Raw genomic sequence first — 22351 nt, 5'->3', positions numbered from 1 at the left:
CAGGAAAGGCTTTCGGGTTTTCAAACCCTAAACCAAGCGTGACTCTAAAATAAACAGGCGGTTTCGGGTGCGTTCCATTAACTTTGTCTCCCGTCGGGAGCCGTCACCTGGGTGATGACGCAACTCGACGTTCCCTCCCCACCTCCGCCCCGCCTGAGGTCGCCGGGATATCAAGATGGCGGCCCCCAGGAGCTGTGTTCTATGGCGCTTTTGCAGCCGCGGGTGGTCGCTGGCATCGGGAGACTGCAGACTCCCCGGGTTTCGTAGATCCTGGCCCGGGGCCACGCCGAGTGCACGGTCCTTGTCCCAAGAGAAGCGAGCCGCGGACACGCACTTCGGGTTTGAGACTGTGTCTGAGGAGGAGAAAGGCGGCAAAGGTGACAGGGCGAGAGGGTGCCTGGGGGGACCTGTCCGACATCGATTTGGTTTTCTTTACCATCTGAGGGTTAATTAAATGTCCTGTTAGCCCTAGAGCTCTAGTCCTTTCAGTCCTGCAGTCCTGACTTCCGAGCAGTACTCACCCCCCAGACTCAGCTTCCAGTACAAGTTTATAATTTTCTGTAACCAGGATTGCAGGCATTTGAGATGCTACACCCAGCTACATGCCCTCGTGTGTGTGTGGGGGCGGGGGAATGTGTGTATGTGGGGGGGGATGTAATAGGAGAGTGGATGGGTGGGAGGATGGGGGTGTGGGTGTGTCTGCAGTTTGGACCCCAAACTCACAGAGATGCAACTGCGTCTGCCCCTTGAATGCTGGGTTTAAAAGCGTGTGCCACCAAACTCGTCTTGGCCCCCTTTGAGCATACAGAACCCTTAACTCTCATCAACGGCGAGGCTGTTGTATGCCAGGCGCTGTGTAGACATTTTCCTACCATATCTCACTTCAGTGTCCCTCTAGTGATTATTGTTAGTGCCTTTCTTGGCAAATACAGAGCTAAGGTTCAGCAAGAATTTGTACACTTTAAAATGGTAGCCAGAGGCTGGAAATGTAGTCCAATGGTAGAGCGCTTGCCTCTCACTACTGCGGCTCGGTTTGATCCCCAGCATCACATAAATTGTGTGTGGTGGTGTAAACTTGTGATCCCAGCACTTGAGAGGTGAATGCAGGAGGACTAGACGGTTCGAGGTAGCTTTCTACTATACCGTGGACTTGAAGCCAGCCACAGATAGGGAGAGCCTGTCTCTACAGAGATAAACACAACATTGCCAGAAGGTGGGAGAACTGCTGTTTTCAGGCAGTTTGGTTTTCTGGCTACAGAGTCCACATTCTTAGTTTTCTTACTAAAGAGGAACACCCCCTCTCCGGAGTTTTTTTAAAATAAGATATAGACAGGGAGGCAAACACAGGCAGATTTCTGTGAGTTCAAGGCCAGTCTACACAGTGAGTCCCAGGACAGCCAGAGTTACACAATGGGACCCTGTCTTGAAAAAAAGAAAACACACACACACATACACACACACACACGTCAAAACTATCAGCCAGATGTTGTGCCCATGCTTATAATGCCAGCATTCTGGAGAGATGGGGTAGGATCACAGGTACAAGGGCTTCTGGGCTACATATCAAAACCCTTCCTGAAAAAAACAAACACACCAAGGGGCTAGAGGGATGGCTTAGCAGTTAAAAGCACTAAAGAACCCAATTTAGGGCTGGAGAGATGGCTCAGAGGTTAAGGGCACTGGCTGATCTTCCTAAAGGTCCTAAATTCATTTCTCAGCAACCACATGGTGGCTCACAACCATCTATGAGATTTGGTGCCTTTTTCTGGCATGCAGGTTTACATGCAGACAGAATATTGTATACATAATAAATAAATCTTAAAAAAAAAAAAAAAAACTCAGTTTACTTCCTAGCAGTCACATGCTTGTTCACAAGTGTCTAAAACAGCACAATGTTTGACCCCTTTGGGGGTGGAGCCACCCTTTCATAGGGGTCACCTGAGTTCATCAGAAAACACAGATAGTTACATTATGGTTACTTACAGCAGCAAAATTACAGTTATGAAGTAAGAACAAAAATAATTTCATGAAGGGGCCATTACCACAACATGAGGAACTGTACTAAAGGGTCCCAGTACTAGGAAGTTGAGAACTAAGGACTATAAAAAACAGTTTCAAGAGATCTGAAGCCCTTTCTGGCCTCCATGGGTGTCAGGCACACATGTGGCACACAGATGTACATGCAGGCAAATATTCATACACAGAAGACAAAAGTTAAAATAGTTTAAAAAGCCCAGAAAACGGAGTTTAGGTAACATTTTAAAGGTTTTTAAATATTGGTTTTAAAAGTTTAAATCCTAAGAAAAATTACGATTTTTTTTGGGGGGGGGATAAAATGGTTTTGTTTTTGTTTAAAAATGTACCAGGAATAATTCAACACTTTATCCCCTAGTCATAAAACTTACAACAGAGATTAAGCATGTGTCCTATGGCTTGGCAAATTGCCATCCACCCACTGAGCCATCTCCCTGGCCCTATGATTTTTATTCTCTGCCACTTCTTCCTCTGAAATATCTTAAACTGGATTGGCACAACCCCTATGCATCACCAAGGTTAAAAGTTTACCCTCACATGGTTTGTCTGCTCTGATTCTAGAGTCGCCTCTTCCACGCGTGACCGCACTGACTCGCATCTTGTTTCCTCCCACCAGTGTCGGTTTCCATTTGTGCGATGTCCTCTTTGTTGCTGCTGTTGTTTGCTTGCTTTTTGCTTTTTGCAGTGCTGGGGACTAAACCCAGGCCTTTAGTCATGCTCGCTGACTTATACCCTCATTCCCCTGGTCTTCATTTTTTGCTTTTCAGTTTCCTCTTTCACTTATCTACGTATGCCACATGGGTTTGTCACCAAGAGACAAGGAAACAGTAGAAGTATTGTGCTCTGACCTGGGTGTAAACTGAATAACCGATCTATGATGACACACAGTCTATAAAGCAGATGACATAACTGGTCACTGATTATGACACTTACCTCTTTTCTTTTTTTCTTTTGAGACAGAGTTTCTTTGTGTAGCTCTGGCTATCCTGAAACTCACTCTGTAGACCAGGCTGGCTTTGAACTCAGAGATCCACTTGCCTCTGCCTCCCCAGTGCTGGGAATTAAACACTTACACCATCATGCCATACTTTTAAGCTTACTGATACAAGTGGTGTTGAGGGCTGAGGAAGTCACTCTGTGATAAGGTTCTTGCCTAGTACATACAAGGCCCTGGATTCAGTGTCCAGCACTGTGAGAGGGAAAGGTAACACTAAGATGTATCTTGGGCATCAGGCATTATGGCTTAGCCTCACCTTGCAAAGACGGGCACTTCTATGAGGAAAAGCTTCCCTATGTCTTTTTCATTTACATTTCCTCCAACTTAACCTTGTTGATCAGTGTGTCTGTCCTACATCAGTCTATCAGGTGTTTGAGAGTGTTGCCAAGAAGTATGACATCATGAATGATATGATGAGTTTCGGCATCCATCGCGCTTGGAAGGATTTGCTGATCAGGAAAATGCACCCGTTGCCAGGGACCCAGCTGCTGGATGTGGCAGGAGGCACAGGTAATGAGTGTCAGGCTTGGTGTCTGTCTGCTGTTGAAGTGGCTGCCTCCCCCACCATTAGGCCGAAGGTGGGGTCCAGAAGATCAGTGCGTGTCTAACTTCGGAGAGAGCGCACACATGAAAGTCCAAAGCAGCTTTGCGCCTGGCGCTTTCCATCCTTCCTTCTTTTTTTTTGGTTTGGGGGGTTGGGGTGGGGAAAGAGTTCAAGACAGGGTTTCTCTGTGTAGCCTTGGCTGTCCTGGCACTCAGTCTATAGACCAGGCTGGCCTCAAACTCACAAAGGCCACTTGCCTTTGCCTCTCCGAGTGCTGGGATTAAATGTGTGTGTCACCACACCTGGAAGCCTGGTACTTTTCTAACAGAGCATTTCATAAAAGACCCGTGGTATGTGACATTTCATCATTTGAATGACTATTTTATTTGTATTCATTGTTGTTCTTTGGTGTTAGAGACTGTGTGGCCTTGGCTAGCCTTAAATCCCCTGTGTAACAATCCAAGCTGGCCTCGAAACTCTTTGCCATCCCCTGTTCTTCTGCCTCTGCCTCCCAAGTGCTGGGATTACAAGCCTAGGGCACCATGCTCAGCTTGGTTTGTTGGTGTTGTTGTTTGGGGTTTTTTGTGTATCTTTTTTCCTCAGAGCTGGGGAGTAAACCCAGGGCTTCACAAATACTGTCGATAAGTGTTGTGTCATGGAGCTTTGCCCCAGCTTGTTCTACCTTCTGTTTGGCCTTTAATCTACTTTCTTCTTGTTTGGAGAGAAGCCTTTTCCCACATTACAGAAGCTCTTTAGTACATAAACTATTCAGGCCACCTTCCTGCCTAATCCACTCCCACATCAGTTATCAAAGCAAACTATAGGCCTTTGTTTCCTGTGTCACACTGAGTACCTGGGGAGAAAAGTGTTAAGAAAGTCTATGTCAGGAAGCCTTTAATCCCAGCATTTGGGAGGCTGAGGCAGGAGAATCCAAGTAAATTCAAAGTAGGCCTGGGTTCCATAGTGTAGGTGAGGCCAGCCTGGGCTACAAGTCAAAACCCTGTCTCAGAAACCAAATTAGTAGAGGCTGGAGAGATGGCTCAGTGGTTAAGAGTACATACTCGAGACAGGGTTTCTCTGCATAGCCCTGGCTGTCCTGGAACTCATTCTGTAGACTAGGCTGGCCTCCAACTCAGAGAGTCCCCTGCCTCTGCCTCCAAGTGCTGGATTAAAGGGATACACCATCACAGCCCAAGGTACATATTTATGATCCTAATCTTCAGAGAAGGTGGGGGCTAAAGGAACAGAAATTGTCATCCTTTGCCACATAACAAACTTGACAGCCTAGGCTACATGAGCCCCCATTTCAAACACAAAACAGCAACAATAACAAAATTAATAGAGCACATGCTTGGGGTTGAGCACATGCTCAGTGGAGGAGCACCTGCCTAGGCTCATTTTTAAACCCTTGGTTGATGGCAGGCACCACACAACAATAGAACAAGTCAGCTACAGATGCTGTGGTTACACTTAGGGAATGATAACAAAGCCTGTGGGTTTGATAAGCCTCACTGCACAGTAACCCACAGTGCAGTCTATCGATTTCTAACCTGCAGACACAGAGCCCTCTTACACTACTTTTGTAAAAGTGTTTCTTTTTTGGTGTTTAGAGATGGGGTCTTACTATACTGCCATGGCTGGCCTGGAACTTGCTGTGTAGATCAGGCATTCCTCTAAGTCAAAGACCACTCCCAAATAGTGGGATTACAGGCGGGAGCTTTTTTTTTTTTTTTTTTTTTTAAATGGGTCTTGTGCTGACTTCAAACTCAGGTAGTTGTGGTTGACCTGATCCTCTTTCCTCCGGCTCCCAAGAACTGGGATTACAGGCACACACAACCATGTGTGGTGCATGGTGTGCTAGGCATGGAGCCTCAAGCTATGTGCATGCTGGACAAGCACTTTCCCAACGGAGCCACCCCTGCAGCCCTTAATATGAAAATTACTGTGAGCACCAGTTGTGTGGTGGACACATACAATCCCAATACTCAGGAAGTGGAGGTCCGAGGACCAGGAGTTGCATAGTGAGCTCATGGCCAGACTGTACTACATGAAACAGTATCCAAAAAAAAAGGGAGGGAAAGAAAGAAAAGATGGGAGGTAGGGAGGGAAGGCTGGCTGGTTGGCTGGTTGGTAGCATGCATCTGTAACCCCAAGCTCAGGAGACCGTAGTAGGAGGATCAGGAATTGAAGGCAGCCTAGATAACATGGACACATCCTTTTTTGGGATGGGTGTGGGGATCCGCTCTCTGTTGAAAGGAGTAGATGTGGCCTGTCTCACACACATCCCCGCCTTTATCTCTTACTCGTTGGGGCTTGGGATGCTGTTTGCTTGGTTTTATTTGTATCTTTCCTTCTGTTGGCTTCCCGCAGGTGACATTGCATTCCGGTTCCTTAGTTATGTTCAGGCAGAGCATCAGAGGAAACAGAGGAGACAGTTAAAGGCTCAGCAAAATTTATCCTGGGAAGAAATTGCCAAGAAGTACCAGAATGAAGAGGATCCCTTGGGTGGTTCACTTGTTGTGGTCTGTGACATCAACAGAGAGATGCTCAAGGTTGGAAAGCAGAAAGCCTTGGACCAAGGCTACACAGCTGGTGAGTTCCTCAGCAGACACAGGCAGCGTCTGCCTGTGTGTGTAGAGTAAGGTGATGCACAGCGAATGCTGGACTGTTTGGTTTGCAGCTTCTGGAGGTGGGACCAGTCAGCAGGAGCTTGTCGGCGCTTATGTCTCTACCTCCCTTCCAACCTTTATCCACCCCAATCCCTTCCATCCTCCCAACACTCAGTAGGAGAGAAAAAGGTTAGAGGGAAAAGGGACTGTAGATCTGTTAAGACTACTGCCTGCTTGCTGACTAGTGCAAGTCCAGTCTTCTTTGTCAAGATACCCAGTTTATTCTCATCTCTTTGCTCACGACCGCTTGACAAAACACGCATCAGGAACCAGCAGCCTCAGGAGGAGGAGCAGTCTCCGCTGGCCCTCTTGGGGCTCTCCCTTTAAACCCTCTCCAGATTTCCAGATTCCCAGAATTAAACTATCTGCAGCTGGCACAAATCACCCCCCTCCTAGAGCAGGAGACAATCATAGTCAGTGGCTGTTGACCATATGAGGCAGCCTCATATCCCACACCTGGGATTAAAAGAAAACATTCACATAACAGAACTGGGTTTTTAATGAGACCAGAATCCTCACTACAGGAGCTGAAAATGGTATGTGTGCTGAGGACAGCTCATTGATGTGCTCAAGCATCTGAGCAGCACACGAAGCTTGACCGTATTGTGTGGCCCACAGAGCTTAAGAGTCTTCTTTTGTTGTAATTGTTTTTAATGTGTGTAGGTGTTTAGCTTGCATATGTGTCTCTGCATGAAAGTCCTGGTGCCTACAGAGGCCAGAAAAGGGTGTCAGATCTAGAGCTGGAGTTATATAGATGGTTGTAAGCCACCTGGGTGTTGGGACTCAAACTCAGGTCCTCTGGAAGAGCAGCCAGTGCTGTTCACTGCTGAGCCATCTCTCCAGCCATTGTTAATTTTTTAAATTATGGTTTTTATTTAGTGGGGCCATGGGGACTTATGCTGGTGCCCATAGCACTCCTGTGGAGGTCAGAGAACAACTTATAGCAGTTGCTTCTCTCCCACCATGTTGGTTCTGGGAATTGAACTCATGTCATCAGGTTTGGCAGCTTGGCCCACTGAGCCATCTCACTGGCCCTAAGAATATTCTTTTTCAAGTTGTTTTGTTTTGTTTTGAGACAGGATCTTAAATATATATATATATATAGCCTTGGCTAGCCTGGAACAACTTACTCTGTAGACGAAGCTGGCTTTGAACTCATAGCAGGATCTTCTTAAATCACACAGCTTTTTTTTTTTCTTTTTAAGATTTTGTTTATTTATTTTATGTATGAGTGCTCTTTATGCATGCCAGAAGAGGGCATCAGACCCCAGTGTAGATGGTAGTGAGCCACCATGTGGTTGCTGGGAATTGAACTCAGGACCTCTAGAAGAGCAGCCAGTGCTCTTAATCGCTGAGCCATCTCTCCAGCCCCACAGCTTTCTTTTGCTTTCTTTCTTTTTAAATAATTTTCCAGTATTGGAGATTGAACCCAGGTTCTTGCATGCCAACTGTTCTGCTGATTTTACATCTGGCCATTGAATATTTCAAAATACTTGCTCTAACCAGGTGTGGTAGTACTTTTTTTTTTTTTTTTTTTGAGACAGGGTTTCTCTGTGTAACCTTGGCTGTCCTGGACTCACTTTGTAGACCAAGCTGGCCTCGAACTCACAGAGAACTGCCTGCCTCTGCCTGCTTCTGCCTCCCTGAGTGCTGGGATTACAGGAGTATGCACTGTGTCCCAGAATTTGGAAGGGAAACTAGGTATATCTTTTGTGAGTTTGAGACCAGCCTGGTCTATATCATGAGTTCCAAGCTAGCCCAGGCTACGTAGTGAGACCCTCTTAAAAGAGCTACAACAAAAGCTTCCTCTTAATATTTGCACATTCACTAACGATGCTCTATGTCGCCCTCTTGGCACCGCTTTCCAGCTGCTGTCCTGACTCTTCCACACTGGCAAGGCTGTGCAGGCAGCCAGAGGGATGGGCGTATCACAAAAGCATCCTCTGGGCAAGTCGGCATTTCTCCACTCCCCCTCTCTCACTGTGAATGTCTGGTTATTTTAGGCCGGTTATTCTCCTCCTCCTCCTCACACACCAAGAAGGAGCTGCCTAGACGAACTGCAGCCCATTTGGCCTTCATGATGAAGACCTCTTTGTCAGCCATCCACCCTAGTCAGAAGGCAGCAGTTACTAGACAAAGGCACTATGTGTCTTACTCCTACTGACAAATCTATTTCCCTTCCTGGGTGCTTGGCCACAAGGAATGGAGAACAAACAGTGAAATGAAAGGTACTGTTCTGTTTCTGGAACCATCTTCCATAGTGAGACTATGAACCTGCTTAGGTTGTTGTTTGAAACAGGATGTCACATCACCCAGGCCAGCAGGTAAGGCTGGCCTTTGAGTGACTGATAATCAGTCCGGCCTCGGCCTGCCTGATGATGGAATGAAAAATAAAGCCACTTAAGCTGGGGCTGGAGAGGTGGCTCAGTGACTGAGAGAGCAGTCTGCTCTTGCAGCGGGTTCCCGACATCCAAATGGCAACTTATAACTGCCTAAAACTCCAGTTCCAGAGTTTCCCGGCATCTCTTCTGACCTCTGTGGGCTCCTGGACATATTTGGTGCACTTACATGCCCTCAGGCACACAGCATACACATTAAAGAACAAACAAACAAAAACAAACCTTTAAGCTAAATGGTTGGAATCTGTCCTTTGCTGCTGTTATTCAACATACAGCCAATTAGACATAGACTCTAAAAAGGCTCCCAATCTAAGTGTGGTGGTACATTAGTGTAATCAGAGCACTTGGGAGGTGGAGGCAGGTGGGTCTCTGAGTTCAAGGCCAGCCAAGACTACAAAAACCAATGAAACAAACAAAAAACTTTCAATGACCAAGAAAAGGAGGTTTGATTTATTGTCTATTTTTATATTCTGAGTATTAGTATCTTGCCTGCACGTATGTCTGGAGGTGCTAGATCTCCTGGAATTGGCACTACAGACACTTATGAGGCATGTGGGTGCTGGGAATTGAAGTCAGGACCTCTGGAAGAGCAGCTAGTGCTCTTAACCACTGAGCCATCTCCAGCCCCAGGAGGTTGGTTTTATAAAATGATAAGGACTAGCCAGGCCTGGTGGCACACACCTATAATCCCAGCACTTGGGGAGGCAGAGGCAGGTGGATCGTTGTGAGTTCGAGGCCAGCCTGGTCTACAAAGCAAGTCCAGGACAGTCAGGGCTACACAGAGAAACACTCTCAGAAAAAAAAGAACAAAAACAAATAAAACAAACTAGTCTTAAAATTTTAAGGCCTTGGCTCCACCACAGTGCTAACTATGAAATATCTGGTTGGGAAAAACTGCTTAGGGTGGGGCTAGATGCTAGCTCAGTGGCAGCATTTGCCCAGTGCACAGAGTGCCAAAGTTTGATCTCCAAGCACTGAGAGAGAGAAAATGGTGGCAGATAGCCTGTCCCCAGATAAATTAGGGTCTCAAATTGGAGGATGACAGTGGAGAAGGCAGGTATTTCATGGTTTCTGCCTCCAAATCCAGCATCTCCACAATACCAAACAGTTCTTGAATTTTCTGTTACTTCAGTTCTACATTACCCAGACTTTGCATCATGGGTTCTGTGTCACCAGATAGTCCCCATCACAAGCCACACAAGTACATTTGGCCTTCCACAGAATCCTCAGGTGCACTACTCTGGTGCTTGGGAAACAGCTGTCTAGACTTACAGCCAGAGCTGCTCTTGTATTCCAGGACTCGAGTGGGTACTGGGAGACGCTGAAGAACTGCCCTTTGATGATGACAAATTTGATGTTTACACCATTGCGTTTGGGATCCGGAATGTCACACACATTGACCAGGTATGAATAGCTGTGTGCTCAGCTCACGTGACTTTCAGGATAATGGTTCCCCTGGATGGGCCCAACTAAGGTCACAGATGATTCTCTCTTAGGCCCAGTACTTAAGAGGAGAGACTACCTTAAGGTTAGAGGTTTCTTCCTTCTCCTCCTCCTCCTCAGTGTATTTATTTGTGGTTTGTGTGGCTGTGTGAGTGTGTGCGTGCATGTGCATACATTCATGCATGTGTGGTTTGCACGCTGGTATGCTGGTCCTGTGAAGCATGGCTTTCACATAGGTGTTAAGGATTTGAACTTAGTTCAAATTCTTAATTCCACAACAAGTACTCTTACTGAACCCGCAGCCCTCTTCTGTTTTACATACTGATGTATATGTATTTATGTGCCTGTGTGAGTCTGTGTGCACCATGTGATGCAGGTGTCCTAGGCGCCAGAGGGTGTTGGATCCTCTGGAGCTAGAGTTACAGGCAGTTAGAAGCCATCTGATTTGGGTACTGGGAACTTGAACCTGGGTCCTCTGTACGAGCAGTATTTGCTTTTAGTCACTGATCACCTCTCCTGCCCCAGGGCTTTCTTCTTTCTTTCTTTTTTTTTTTTTTTTTTTTTCTTCTTCTTTCTTTTTAAATTTTTTTTTTTCTCAAGACAGGGTTTCTCTGTTGCCCAGACTATCCTGGAACTCCCTCTGTAGACCAGGCTGGCCTCAAACCCACAGAGATCACCACCTCTGCCTCCTGAGTGCTGGGATTAAAGGTGTTCTCCACCATGCCTGGTAGCTTTCTTCTTTGTAAATTGCCAGTTTCTTGGTCACAAAATTGAGCCAGAATCCCAGGACAGCTCTTAGTTGCTCAGGTTGGCACTTACATTCTGTGGACGGTTGGACTTGCTGAGGCATTTCCTGTTTCCTCTTGGTGAAGCCGTGTGAGTTTGCAGGCCAGAGGCATGGTCAGACACAGAAAATGGCACACAGATGCTCTATGGGCAGGAGGGAACATGACAGTTCCTCTACACCAAGAAGGGAATGTTCTTTTTGAATAGGATTCAGCTCTTTATTTCCACCTCAACATTCTGTCCAAAACATGTAAAGACCATCTGCTAGAAACTGGCTCCTTCTGTGTCTGAATCTCTGCTTTTTGAGTGGAACGTTCTTTAGTGATTTAGCTTTGGTTTGGATACAGATAGTACTCTACAGAAGACCTGAGGGTGACGCTGCGGAGTATGTACCTTTAGGTGTAGCTTTGTGGGAACCCCACAGGTCAGTTGTGTAGCCGTGGCTCTCCTGGAATTTGCTCTGTAGATCAAGCCTCAGACTCGGAGATCCTTCTGCCTCTACTTCCTCAGTAAGGGGTTAAAGGTATAAGCCATTACTGCCCAGCTATATATATTTTAATTAAAAAAAAATAAAATAAATAAAAGCATCCTGTAGGCAGGTGCTGGTAGCGCATGGCCACAGCCTCAACACTTCAAAGGCAGGAGACTGCTTTAAGTTTAAGACCTGCTCTACATAGTGAATTCCAGGCCACTAAGATCTGCGTAACAATGTCCTGTCTCAAAAACAACAAATGCTTCTTTTTTTTTTTTTTTTTTTTTTTTATGTTGAAGCAGGGTCCCGTTCTATGACCCAGACTGACCTGGAACTCACTGTGGTGTAGCCCAGGCTGTCTTTGAACTTGCAGCCATCCTGTTTCAGTTACCCAAAGCTAGAATTACAGACACCAACTACCACATCCAGCTCTAAAAAAAATTTTTTTAAACCCTCTCTTTAGACAGAATATGCCATACAGACTAACCCTGTAAAAAATTACTTTTCTACTGTAGCAGGAAACTTTGTATGCTTTCCACATTCTACACTGCTTCTGACACCAGTCATATGGTTTTCCCACACCACACAGTTTTGTGCAGACAGCCAAGCCACTGAATGCCCTCCAGTTCTGTCCAGATACCAGCTACTTGGGCTTAACACAGATTCCTCCACTCTCAGTCCACTCAACTGCCCTCTGGTTCAGATATAAATTTCTCACTGGCCATAGATCAGAGGGTCTTTACAACCCCCTCTGTGGGTTTGATCATTTGCTAGAATGTAGTTCTATGCCAGGCATGACAGCGTATGCTTACCATTGCAGAATCTGAGAAGCTGAGGCAAGAGGATCTTGAGTTTGAGGCCAGCCTGTTTTTGCTGCTAGTGTTTGTTTTTGAGAAAAGGTCTCAATTTGTAGCCCTGGCTGGCCTCAAACTCATTACATAGACCACCTGCTTCTGGTTCCAGACTGCTGGGATTAAAGGCATGTGGCTCTTGTATGAGACCTTGTCTCTTTGTTTGTTCCTTCTTGACTCCGAGGCCAGCAGTTTGCTCTGCTGTGTAGACCCATCGTGTGCATCATCACCAGAGTGTGAAAGCAAAGGTCCAGCCCTCTCAGCCTGGAGCCTACAAGACTGTAAGCAAAACGAATGTTTCAGTTTGTTGTGGTGCTAGGCAGCCAGCACCACACTCTGTAGCTTGGTTCTTATGGCCCTCCTGCATCTGTAAACAGTTTTTTTAATTATTCTCACTGAAACATTTTTGCCAGGTATTGTGGCTCACACTCATGAGCCAGTACCCAGGAGCAGAAGGATCTTTGCAAGTTCAAGGCCACAGGAGACTATGTGATGAGAGTTCTCAGCCTATGGCCAGGAGCAGTAACAAGACTCACTCTCAAAAACAAAAAAGTATTATTAAAATGAAATACTTTTTAAAAAGAGTGATTTTATTTATTATGACATATACAGTGTTCTGCCTGCATGCCAGCAGAGAGCACTAGATTTCATTATAGATGGTTATAAGCCACCATGTGAGTGCTGGGAATTGAACTCAGGACCTCTGGAAGAGCAGCCAGTGCTCTTAACCTCTGAGCCATCTCTCCAACCCTAAAATGAAATACTTTTTGAACAGGATCAAAGTTCAAGATTGTGTCAGTGAGACGCCACCCTGATCTCCAGCCACCCTGTGCCTGTTTTCCCACATAATCCCCACTTCCCTGTGTGTCTTTGTGAAGATGTTTTGTCCCTGTTAAGTATGTCTGTTACAATCAGGCGTGGTGGCATAGGTCCGGAGCACCGGGACTTCAGGCCATCCTCAGCTGTATGGCAGGTCTGAAGACAACAACAGCCACAGGGTTGTTTTGTTTTGCAGAATGTGACATGGCCCAGTCTGGCCTCAAATGTGAGTTACTTCTACTTTTGCCTTCCCTAAGTGCTGAGGTTACAAGCCTGTGCCACTGTGATAGAGTGATTGTGTGTGTGTGTGTGTGTGTGTGTGTGTGTGTGTGTGTGTGTGTATGAGAGAGAGAGAGAGAGAGAGAGAACGTGAAGGGATGGGGTAACACCATGGCACACATGTAGAGGTACAGGATATCCTTTACTTGGGTTCCAGGGATCCAGCTGAAGGTCACCAGGCTTGCACTTTTCCCTGTTCGGCCATCAGTCTCCCCCTTAATTTTTGAGACAGGCCTGTCACCTAATCAGGTAGCTCACTGCTTTCAGCCTAACTGACTGCTGGTGAGCCCCGAGCATCCCCCTGGGTCTGCCTCTCCGGGGGACCCTCCCTCAGATCTTTAAGCTTGGGCAGCAGGCAGGTTACCTACCGAGCCATCTCCAGTCCAGATTGCCTTCCTTTTAATGTAAGTATTAGTGCTAAATATTTCCGCCATTACGTTACCTTGGCTTTTCTGAGACAGGATCTTGTGTACCTGGAGCAGGCTGTATTGGTTAAGTAGCTGGTGCTGGCCTTGCACACTTGCTCCCCACTTTCCCAGAGGGCTGTGACTAAAGTGGCTTCTCACACCTGGTCCACTGCAGTTCAACTTTAGAATCTGATCAAGAGGCAAGGGTAGGCAGATCTCTGGGAGTCTGTTGTTATGTTGGTCTATACAGTGAGTTCCAGGCTAGCTAAGGCTACATAGTGAGACCTTGTCTAAAATAAATAAATAAACACTCAGGAGAAGGCCAGGTGTGTACTGGGGCTACAGTAAGGGGTAGAACATTTGTCTAGCATGTGCACATCCCTGAGTTTAGACCCCAGCACTCTAAAGAAACACACACACATCAAGTGAACGGATATATCTGTGTTGCATGAGCTTGAACTCAGAGCTTATATACATGCTCATTGACAATCTTACTAAGTTAAGCTGGCCTTAAAACTCATCCTATAGCCCAGGCTAGCCTTAAAGTTAGAATCCTCTATGTTCAGTCTCCCAAGCAGATGGGGTTACAGGTCTGGGCTATTGGTCAGGCTTATATGGTGATTTTCCTGTGTTATCACATAAAATTCTTGGCTGTGGTCTCACACTGGGGAGGCAGAAACAGGAGAATCTCTGAATTTGAGGCCAGCCTGCTGTATGGAATGAGTTCCAGGACAGCCAGGGCTACACAGAGAAACCTTGTCTTAAAAAAACAAAAATAAAATATGATAAAATGAATTATTAACATACATGTAATTTTCTGTCAGGTAGATTCCCTTAAGATTGTTGGGTTGGGGTCTGGAGAGATGACTCAATGGCTGCTCTTCTGGAGGACCAAGGTTCCATTCCCAGCACCCACATGGCAGCTCACCCTGTCTCTTAACTCCAGTTCCAGGGGTTATGATGTCCTCTTCTGGCTTCGGCAGGCACCAAGCACGCCTGTGGTACAGAGACATGCATGTAGGAACAACACCCATACACAGGAGTTTACAAACAAAATCATGTGGAAGAGTCACAATCATTAGTGACTCTGATCCATAACTCTAAGCTTTATCTTCATGGAGCTGTGTCCGTCCACCTGTGTCAGCAGCTTTCTGTAGTCATGGACAGCAAGTGCTCGGAGCGTGGTCACCCCACTGTGTTGTGACTCCTAAGGATGTAAAAGGGCATTTATGGGGGATGTTTACAGTACGCGTAGAGGCTAAACCAGCCTCTGCCTCTCACAGCCCAGGAGAGCTCTGTTCAGGCTTCTCTTCTCCTTCTTTCTCCCAGGCTCTCCAGGAAGCCCATCGGGTCCTAAAGCCAGGAGGACGATTCCTCTGTCTGGAGTTTAGCCAAGTGAATGATCCCTTCATATCCAGGTTAGCACTGATAACAGCCTTGTAAACTTACCTAGCAAAAGGTTCCCCACTCCAACATGGGTAACCAGTAAGCTACAAGCACCTGACAACCATTCAGAGGTCCCAAACGACCTGAAGAGGACAGCGAGTCCTAAGTGAGAGTGCTTAGGCCAGAGCCTCAACTTGTACCCAGAGGCCCATATTGGCCCATGTTGTTTATTTTGCTTGACTCATGTTATTTTAAAAAATTTAATAGCCAGGTGTGGTGGCTCACACCTGTAATCCCAGCACTCCAGTTCAACACTTGCCTGGTCTATATAACGAGTTCTAGGCTAGTCTACAGAATGAGACTACCTCAAACTCACTGGCCAACCAAAAAACTTAAAATCAGAAAATTGGTTTCTGCCTTCATTGGAAAACTCAGATGTCACAAGCTTGGTAGAGCAACTCCCCCATGCAGCCATCAGAGGTGGAGTTAGCTGCCTCTGTTCCCGTTTTCTGGAAGCTTTGTCATGCAGTATGGGCCTCTTGGCCTTACTCTTGGCCTACTTGCCTTGTTTCAGGCACTTGCTTGACTCCTGTAGAAATCTGAGTCAGTGACCCCTGGCTTACTCTGTCCAGTTGCTATTAAGGGATGGAATCAAGCACATTTTTCATTCTTTTTTCAAGACAGGGTTTCTCTGTGTAGCCCTGGCTGTCCTGGAACATGCTTCTGTAGACCAGGCTGGCCTCAAACTCATAGAGATCCACTTGCCTCTGCCTCCCTGGGTGCTGAGATTTCAGGCATGCACCACCATGCTCTGATCAAGTACATTTTTCTAAAGATTTTTGGTTTTGTTTCTCTGTGTAGTCTTAGCTGTCCTGGACTCGCTTTATAGACCAGGCTGGTCTGGAACTCAGAGATTCACCTGCCTCTGCTTCCCTGAGTGCTTGGATTATAGGCGTATGCCACCGTGCCTGGCCTCTTTTTTTTTTTTTTTTTTTTTTTTTGAGGTAGGGTTTCACTATGTAGCTCTGGCTGGCCTGGAACTTACAGAGATCCGCCTGCCTCTGTGCTACCTTGCCTAGCTGCAATAAGCACTCTTAAACACTGAGCCATCTCTTCCAGTCCTCCCCCCACTCCCTCCAGCCCCAACACACACGCTTTTGTTATTGGTGGAGAGCTCAGAGAGTAATGTCCAGAATCTAGAACCCTCTTTAATCTTTTTCTTTTTTTTTTTTTTTTTTTAGACTCTATGATCTGTACAGCTTTCAGATCATCCCTGTCATTGGTGAGGTTATTGCAGGAGACTGGAAGTCCTACCAATACCTTGTGGAAAGTATTCGGAAGTTCCCAAATCAGGTACAATGCTTTTGTGACTTAAAGGCCCCAAAGCTGAAGCCCAGGCATCCCATGTGTCTTTTCTTGTATTTTAGGAAGAATTCAAAGAGATGATTGAAGATGCAGGCTTTCAGAAGGTGACTTATGAGAACCTCACTACAGGGATTGTGGCCATTCATTCAGGCTTCAAACTTTAGCTCCTTTTCTACTGCGGAGCATGAGGCAGTCATTTCTGCTGAAGCCTAGAACTGGAAGATAATCTCTCTGATGAGACAGTAGCTGAGCATCCATCTCCTAAGGGTATAAAACCTTGGATTCATGTTCTGCACTAACCAGCCTCAAAAAGGAAGAAACAAATGCTTTCATTTTTTTGTAGCTCTCATTAGCAGCTACCCAGGCTGCTCTGGCCTCCAGAAGTATCTGGCCTGGTTTTTGCTAAACTCCTGCTAGCACTTATCTGTGCCATGTGGGAGTCAGGTGAGAGCAGCTCCAATGAAGTTTTGAAGCTTATCTGTAGCTTCTCCATCACAGACGTTTTCCAGAGCGATAATGGATCATTGGAACCCAAGGCTGATTTGAACCAGCCCTGCAGACCACAGCTGAATGAATGAATCTAGGGCCAAAAGCCAAGGTCCAAGTCAGAACGCGGTGAGGTGCTCAGGGGTGAGCACGTGCTAGAGCTGGGGCCGAGGACGAAGCTCAGTGGGAGAGCACACGCGCTTAGCCTATTGAGGCCCTGGGTTTAGTGTTCATCACCAGAAAAAAAAAAAAGTAGGGTTTTGTGAAGCAGTAAAGTTTACAGTTTGGGTGGTGTTCAATACTCTTTTCTTGGAGGAGGTGACACAAATACAGTTAGTGTCTGCATCATTTCGTCAGTCCTCAGCACCAAGACACCATCCACCATCCTCAGTGTCCAGCACCACGAACTGCTGAGTAAGTCTTGGCACACAGCTTCTTCTCAGAATACATGGTTATAGCAACAAAAAAAAAAAAAAGGAGGAGGAGGAAGGGAGTGGGGAAGGAGAAGGAAATTCTTTATAACGGAGTTAGATTGCTCAGCAGTAAAGAGCACTTACTGCCCTTGCTAGCCAAGCTCGATGGTTTACAACCATCTATAACTCATACTAGGAGATCCAGTGCCCCCTTTTGACTTCTAAGGGCACTCACATATATATGCTAGCAGTGATATACGTAAGATACACATAAACATTACAAGCCCTGAACGATGGCACAAAACTGTGATATCAGCACTCAGGAGCACTGCCACAAGCCAAGTCCATAAAGCAAGTTCTAGGACAGCTACAGCTGCGTGTTGAGCTCATACTTACCTCAAAAAACAAAGAAAAAAAAATACTATTCATATAGCCTACCCCCTTCAGTATTCAAGAATGGGTCTAGGCAGAGTTTGTCCTCATTATAGGATAGTACGATACTAAGAGGTTTTATATGACATTTAGTAAGCCTTGCTAAGAAATTGTAGAGACCAGTCTATATGGCAATGCACATTTGTAATCCCAGCACTTAGGAGGCTGAGGCTAGCTAGTAGGTTTTATACAAAGATTAAAAAAAAAAAAAAGGGTTATCTGAAAGGGCTTCAGATGTTGCTTTTTGGCCCAGCACACTCAGGGTCATTTATAGATCACAGAACAGCTTCTAGTCGGCTAACTACAAATGTCTCAGAACAGCAGCAACGAGGATCTGAGAAAACTTGACATTTCATTTTCAGCCAGCTGAAGCCAACTGGCTTTTAAATTAAAAGGAAGGGGCAGGCACTGGGACAGACTCCATAAAGCGTCTAACCAATTTTATTTCTATAGTAACATGTTTTCTTACATCTGAACCCAGAAATGAAAGTTCAAAGCCACCAGCCTCCTGACAGTAAACATGGGTCCGATCAAATTACGTTAGACCCCTTATGTCCAGCCTGTGGTCTTGCACCAGCTCTAGGGACTATTGCTGGAGACCATCATCTGGTTAGACAAACTACAGCTGTGATGGCCAAATTCTTGTTTGGTTTCAAATAAAAATAGGTCCTAAGGAGGGAAAGGAACTTGATTCATGAAAATGTTTTTTCTACCTATTCAAATAGATAAACCAAAGTACCCCATTCTTTTCTGCAAATAGCAGGTAAACATCAACTCACAAAAACAATGGAACCAGGAGGGGCACACATCTGCAACCGAAGTACATGGCAGGAGGACAAAGATTAGTTAAGGTTATCCTCAGCTGTTCATAGTTTGAAGCTTGCCTGGCCTTCGTAAGACCCACACACACACACAAAAGGCCAGCAAGATAGCTTAAGGGACAGACTTGCAATCAAATCTTTGATTCTTAGGACCAACTGCTCACAAGTTGTCCTCTGACCTCCACATGCACACTTACACACTTGAACAGTAGTTTAATGGCCATTCCCTAAATTCCTGGTCCTGACAAAACACAATGTCTAACAAAGTTCAGGTGGATAAAAACTTCCAAAATGGCCTGATGCTACCTATACGAAACCTCTCTGTATAGCAGCTTTCTGGCGGTTAAGAATCATTACATCTAAAGCAGAAAAAGCTTTATCTTGTAAAATCAGAAACAGGGAACTCTTAATTCCCAAAGGTAAGTGTGGGTTGGTTGTCTCAGCCTCTACCTACAGAAAGGGTCTCCTATACATGCTTTTCTCCGTAGGCTACAGTAGCTCTCAAACAATGGAGAAACTTTTGGTGAGTACAAATCACAGCTGTTGGGTCCTTTAAGCTGATTCACAACTACTGATTGCTGAGCACAGCCTAACAAGCTAAGTCTTGAGCTATTCCGGGCAGCTAGACCCTACAGTTCCTGCTGGAGTGATAGGGATGGGTCCTGACCCGTGGCTAATAGCCCAAACCACCTGGAAAAACAGGTGCGGCCGGCCAAGCATCCCGTCTCAAGAGCACTGAAATGTCTAATCCTACGAAAGAACCCCCAATCTACAGTCCTGGTCATTTATCAACTACAAGCTGCTTCAACCCTGTCTTACCTGAACAAACTAACACACACATATACATCTCCAACAGATTTATTTTTAAAGGAATGGCCTAAGGGAGAAAAAAAATGGGGTACAGAAGTATGGACTAGAAAATAAATACAAATGTATGCTGTTTTACTAATTAGTTTATAACCACAAAGGTACAGAGGATGGTGCCCTGTACAAAACACAACAGATTCAAACGAGGTGTTCCCTTAGCAAGGCTGAAGATTCAGTCTCTGGTATTTGGATCTAGGATGCAGTCCTTGTGTTTGGATGGCTCACTGGGTGTTTGGCACAGCTATGCTTCTAACCGGATTTGAACAGAAGAATGGCCACCTGACCCAGGTAGAAATAGATGAAGTGCTTGGTTTCATGTGTCACGTAACTACCGAAGTTCCGCCCCACGATGCAGTGCCAGGTGGGATTGTACTTCTTGTCAAACTCCTGGGAAAGAATAAAGCACAACTTTAGTGGCACACTTGGAGAATTCACTCTGTAAAAAAGCCAGAGCCTGCAGGACCAAAAAGGCCTGGCTTCTCAACTTGTGTCCACACTGGGGACCTTGAGCACAACTAGGCTCTACCACTGAACTATACTAACAACGCCAGCAAATTCTTAAAAGAATGTACCCTGGCTCTAAATCACCTTCTTAGAACAGTAATGCAATATGCTTGCACTCTGAGCTAAGATGGGAATGGGAGATGAGGAGAGCAAAGGCATCAGGGTCATTTTCAATCAGTAAATGCACCTCTGACCATTTTGGGGGTCTTTCTGTTTTCGGTTTTTGGATGGAGTCTCCCTATGTAGTCCTGACTGTCCTGGAACTCAGTAAGTAGACTAGTTTGAAGTCAAAGAGATAAAGGTGTACACCATCATTCCCAGTGTACTTCTGACTCCAGCAATTCCAGAGGTAGATGACATCAGCACTTACAGTTTATCAGGTTGTTCCTGATAACAACTATCCTACCATATTTGCCATGCACCCCACATCGAGGAAGACAGTAAAAATTACCCCTTAGAAAGACTAAAGGACAAAGTGTACCTCTGACTTGAGCAATTCCACAGAGGTAGAGGACATCGGCACTAACCTGATAAACTATTATACCACCATATTTGCCATGCACCGCAAATCCAGTTAGACAGTAAAAATTACTCCTCAGAAAGACTAAAGAATGAAGCCTCGATTTTCATATAAATCAAGATGGATTAAAAAAAAAAAAATACAGGCTCACAACCCAACAGCTAACTAGCTAGACTTTATTCTTTAAAATGGCTCTCCTCCAGCGGGGCGTGGTGGCCCCACACCTGTAGTCCCAGTACTGAGGAGAGGCAGAGGCAAGCAAATCTCTGCGAGGTCGAGGGCAGCCTGTTCTACAACGTGAGTACAGATGAAGCCAAGGCTACACAGACAAACCCTGCCTTGGAAAAATAAATAATAAAATCGCTCTCCTCTCTGAATCAACTACCCAGTCTTAAAGATCAGCAAGTTAGAGAGCATCTGCTTCCCCTATCCCAATGGGCACGGAACTGGAATGTGTTAATTTCACTAGTTGTATAGAACCAGGGCCAAAATGTAAAATTCATTAGGGCGCCTCATATCTCTTCCTGCATGCGGCTTGAAAACCTCATCTTTCTCACAGTCCAGAAGCACATGCTGTTGCGTTTGTCAAAAACGGTATTCATTTCTGTTCCATGTGAGTCTGTCATCTTCTCGTTCTCCACTGCAACCCTCCCACGGCTTCAGCTTCCAGTTTCCTTCCAGCAAACATAGCTTGAGAACTTGGCAATCTTGCCAGCTTTCTACAAACTGCCATTTACCAAGCTTCCACCCAAGACCCCAACCACCACTGCCACCCACTTTCCCTGAACTGTCGGCTAACTCCTGGCTGGGAGGCTGGCAAGATCTCCTCCTAGCCCGGCTGGAAACACCCACGCAGTTCCCCCCAACCCCCCTCCGGAACACCCAGATGGATCCTCGGCGCAGGAATCCTACAGTAGGGGGAACTGCTCACTGCTCCCTGATCTTGGAAACCGTTGCTAGGTGGCGCTTTCCCCCAAGGAGCAGAGGGTTTAAAGAAGAAGAAAAAAAAAAAAAAACTTCTGGCGTTGAGGGTCTGGTCTTCCCCAGAGGAACGCTTCTGCGTCCTTTCTAGAACTGTCTACAGAGCCGCCCTGAGTGCCACAGGAAAACTCTGCCAAGCGCCCAGGGAACGCAGAGCCCGGGAGAAGGAACTACGCGGTGCCGGGTCCTCACCTTCTTGATGTGGGCCGCGATGTCCTTTTCTATGTTGTACTTCTCCAACGCTTGGGTAGCGCACTCCACCGAGTCCTGTTGCATCTCTTCCGACATGTCTGCATTTTTGATCACCGCCTTCCGGTCGCACATGGTTACCTACGGGGACCGGGTGGGGGGCGGGAGAGGTAATGGTCAGGGTGGTGAGGACCGCGCTGCCCTCCCGACCCGGCTCCTCAGGACGACGCCCCCACCCGCTTCCAAGGCGCAGCTCCCGCGGCCCGCACCACCGGCCCGGGGGACAGCGAGGACCCGAAGACCCTCTCACCGTGGAGCAGGGGCCAGCCGGCTGCTGCGAGCTCCTAGGGAAGGTGCTGGCGCCGCTCAAGCAGCTGAGTAGAGCCGGTCGCTACCGAAGCCGTGGCGCATCTAAGCAGCCCCACGCCAGCCGCCGCCGCCTAATCGCTAGGCCCCGCCCTGCGCCCGCGGCCCCGCCCCCAAAACGCGCCACTATTGGCTGAACACAGCCACCAGCCTCTGCTTATTGGTCCATGGATTCAATGGTTCCCTCAGGATCTTTCCCCTGCATTTTATTGCAGACCACAATGCACCGCGCACAGCGTCGGTTGCCCGGGCGATGCGTGGCACGCGTGCAAGCCCACACACCCTGAAGGCGGAGCCCTGGTGGAGTGGCTGGCTCCCGGA

The 22351-nt window shown here is 46.6% G+C and overlaps 2 protein-coding genes across 3 annotated transcripts; one reads left to right on the top strand and one right to left on the bottom strand.

Moving 5' to 3' along the window:
* The first annotated feature begins 175 nt into the window (after positions 1-175).
* On the top strand, positions 176-17231 carry Coq5 (coenzyme Q5, methyltransferase). Of its 2 annotated transcripts, XM_021631793.2 has the most exons (7): positions 176-377; positions 3392-3541; positions 5946-6167; positions 9941-10047; positions 15030-15118; positions 16328-16439; positions 16514-17231. In XM_021631793.2, the coding sequence occupies exons 1-7, from the start codon at positions 176-178 to the stop codon at positions 16613-16615; spliced, it is 984 nt and encodes a 327-aa protein (XP_021487468.1). In that variant the 3' UTR covers positions 16616-17231. The 2 variants fall into 2 exon arrangements, with proteins under 2 accessions (XP_021487468.1, XP_060238544.1); XM_060382561.1 differs by lacking the exon at positions 3392-3541.
* Positions 17232-19445: 2214 nt separating this feature from the next.
* Positions 19446-22132, bottom strand: Dynll1 (dynein light chain LC8-type 1). Its single transcript, XM_021631792.2, has 3 exons — positions 21975-22132; positions 21668-21805; positions 19446-19857 (listed from the first exon to the last, which is right to left on the bottom strand). The coding sequence occupies exons 2-3, from the start codon at positions 21797-21799 to the stop codon at positions 19720-19722; spliced, it is 270 nt and encodes an 89-aa protein (XP_021487467.1). The 5' UTR covers positions 21800-21805; positions 21975-22132; the 3' UTR covers positions 19446-19719.
* Between the last annotated feature and the right edge of the window lie 219 nt (positions 22133-22351).

The sequence above is a fragment of the Meriones unguiculatus genome, chromosome 4 (genome assembly GCF_030254825.1).
Source record: "Meriones unguiculatus strain TT.TT164.6M chromosome 4, Bangor_MerUng_6.1, whole genome shotgun sequence".
NCBI lineage: Eukaryota > Metazoa > Chordata > Mammalia > Rodentia > Muridae > Meriones > Meriones unguiculatus.
The sequence above is the reverse complement of the archived record's forward strand: the minus strand, read 5'-3'. Positions and strand labels throughout refer to the sequence as shown.

Coding starts and splice junctions, on each gene's coding strand:
- Coq5 (XM_021631793.2), top strand. CDS start 176: ATGGCGGCCCCCAGGAGCTGTGTTCTATGGCGCTTTTGCAGCCGCGGG. Junction 3,542..5,945: donor GGATGTGGCAGGAGGCACAG/GTAATGAGTGTC, acceptor GGCTTCCCGCAG/GTGACATTGCATTCCGGTTC. Junction 6,168..9,940: donor GGACCAAGGCTACACAGCTG/GTGAGTTCCTCA, acceptor CTTGTATTCCAG/GACTCGAGTGGGTACTGGGA.
- Dynll1 (XM_021631792.2), bottom strand. CDS start 21,799: ATGTGCGACCGGAAGGCGGTGATCAAAAATGCAGACATGTCGGAAGAG. Junction 19,858..21,667: donor TCGCGGCCCACATCAAGAAG/GTGAGGACCCGG, acceptor ATTCTTTCCCAG/GAGTTTGACAAGAAGTACAA.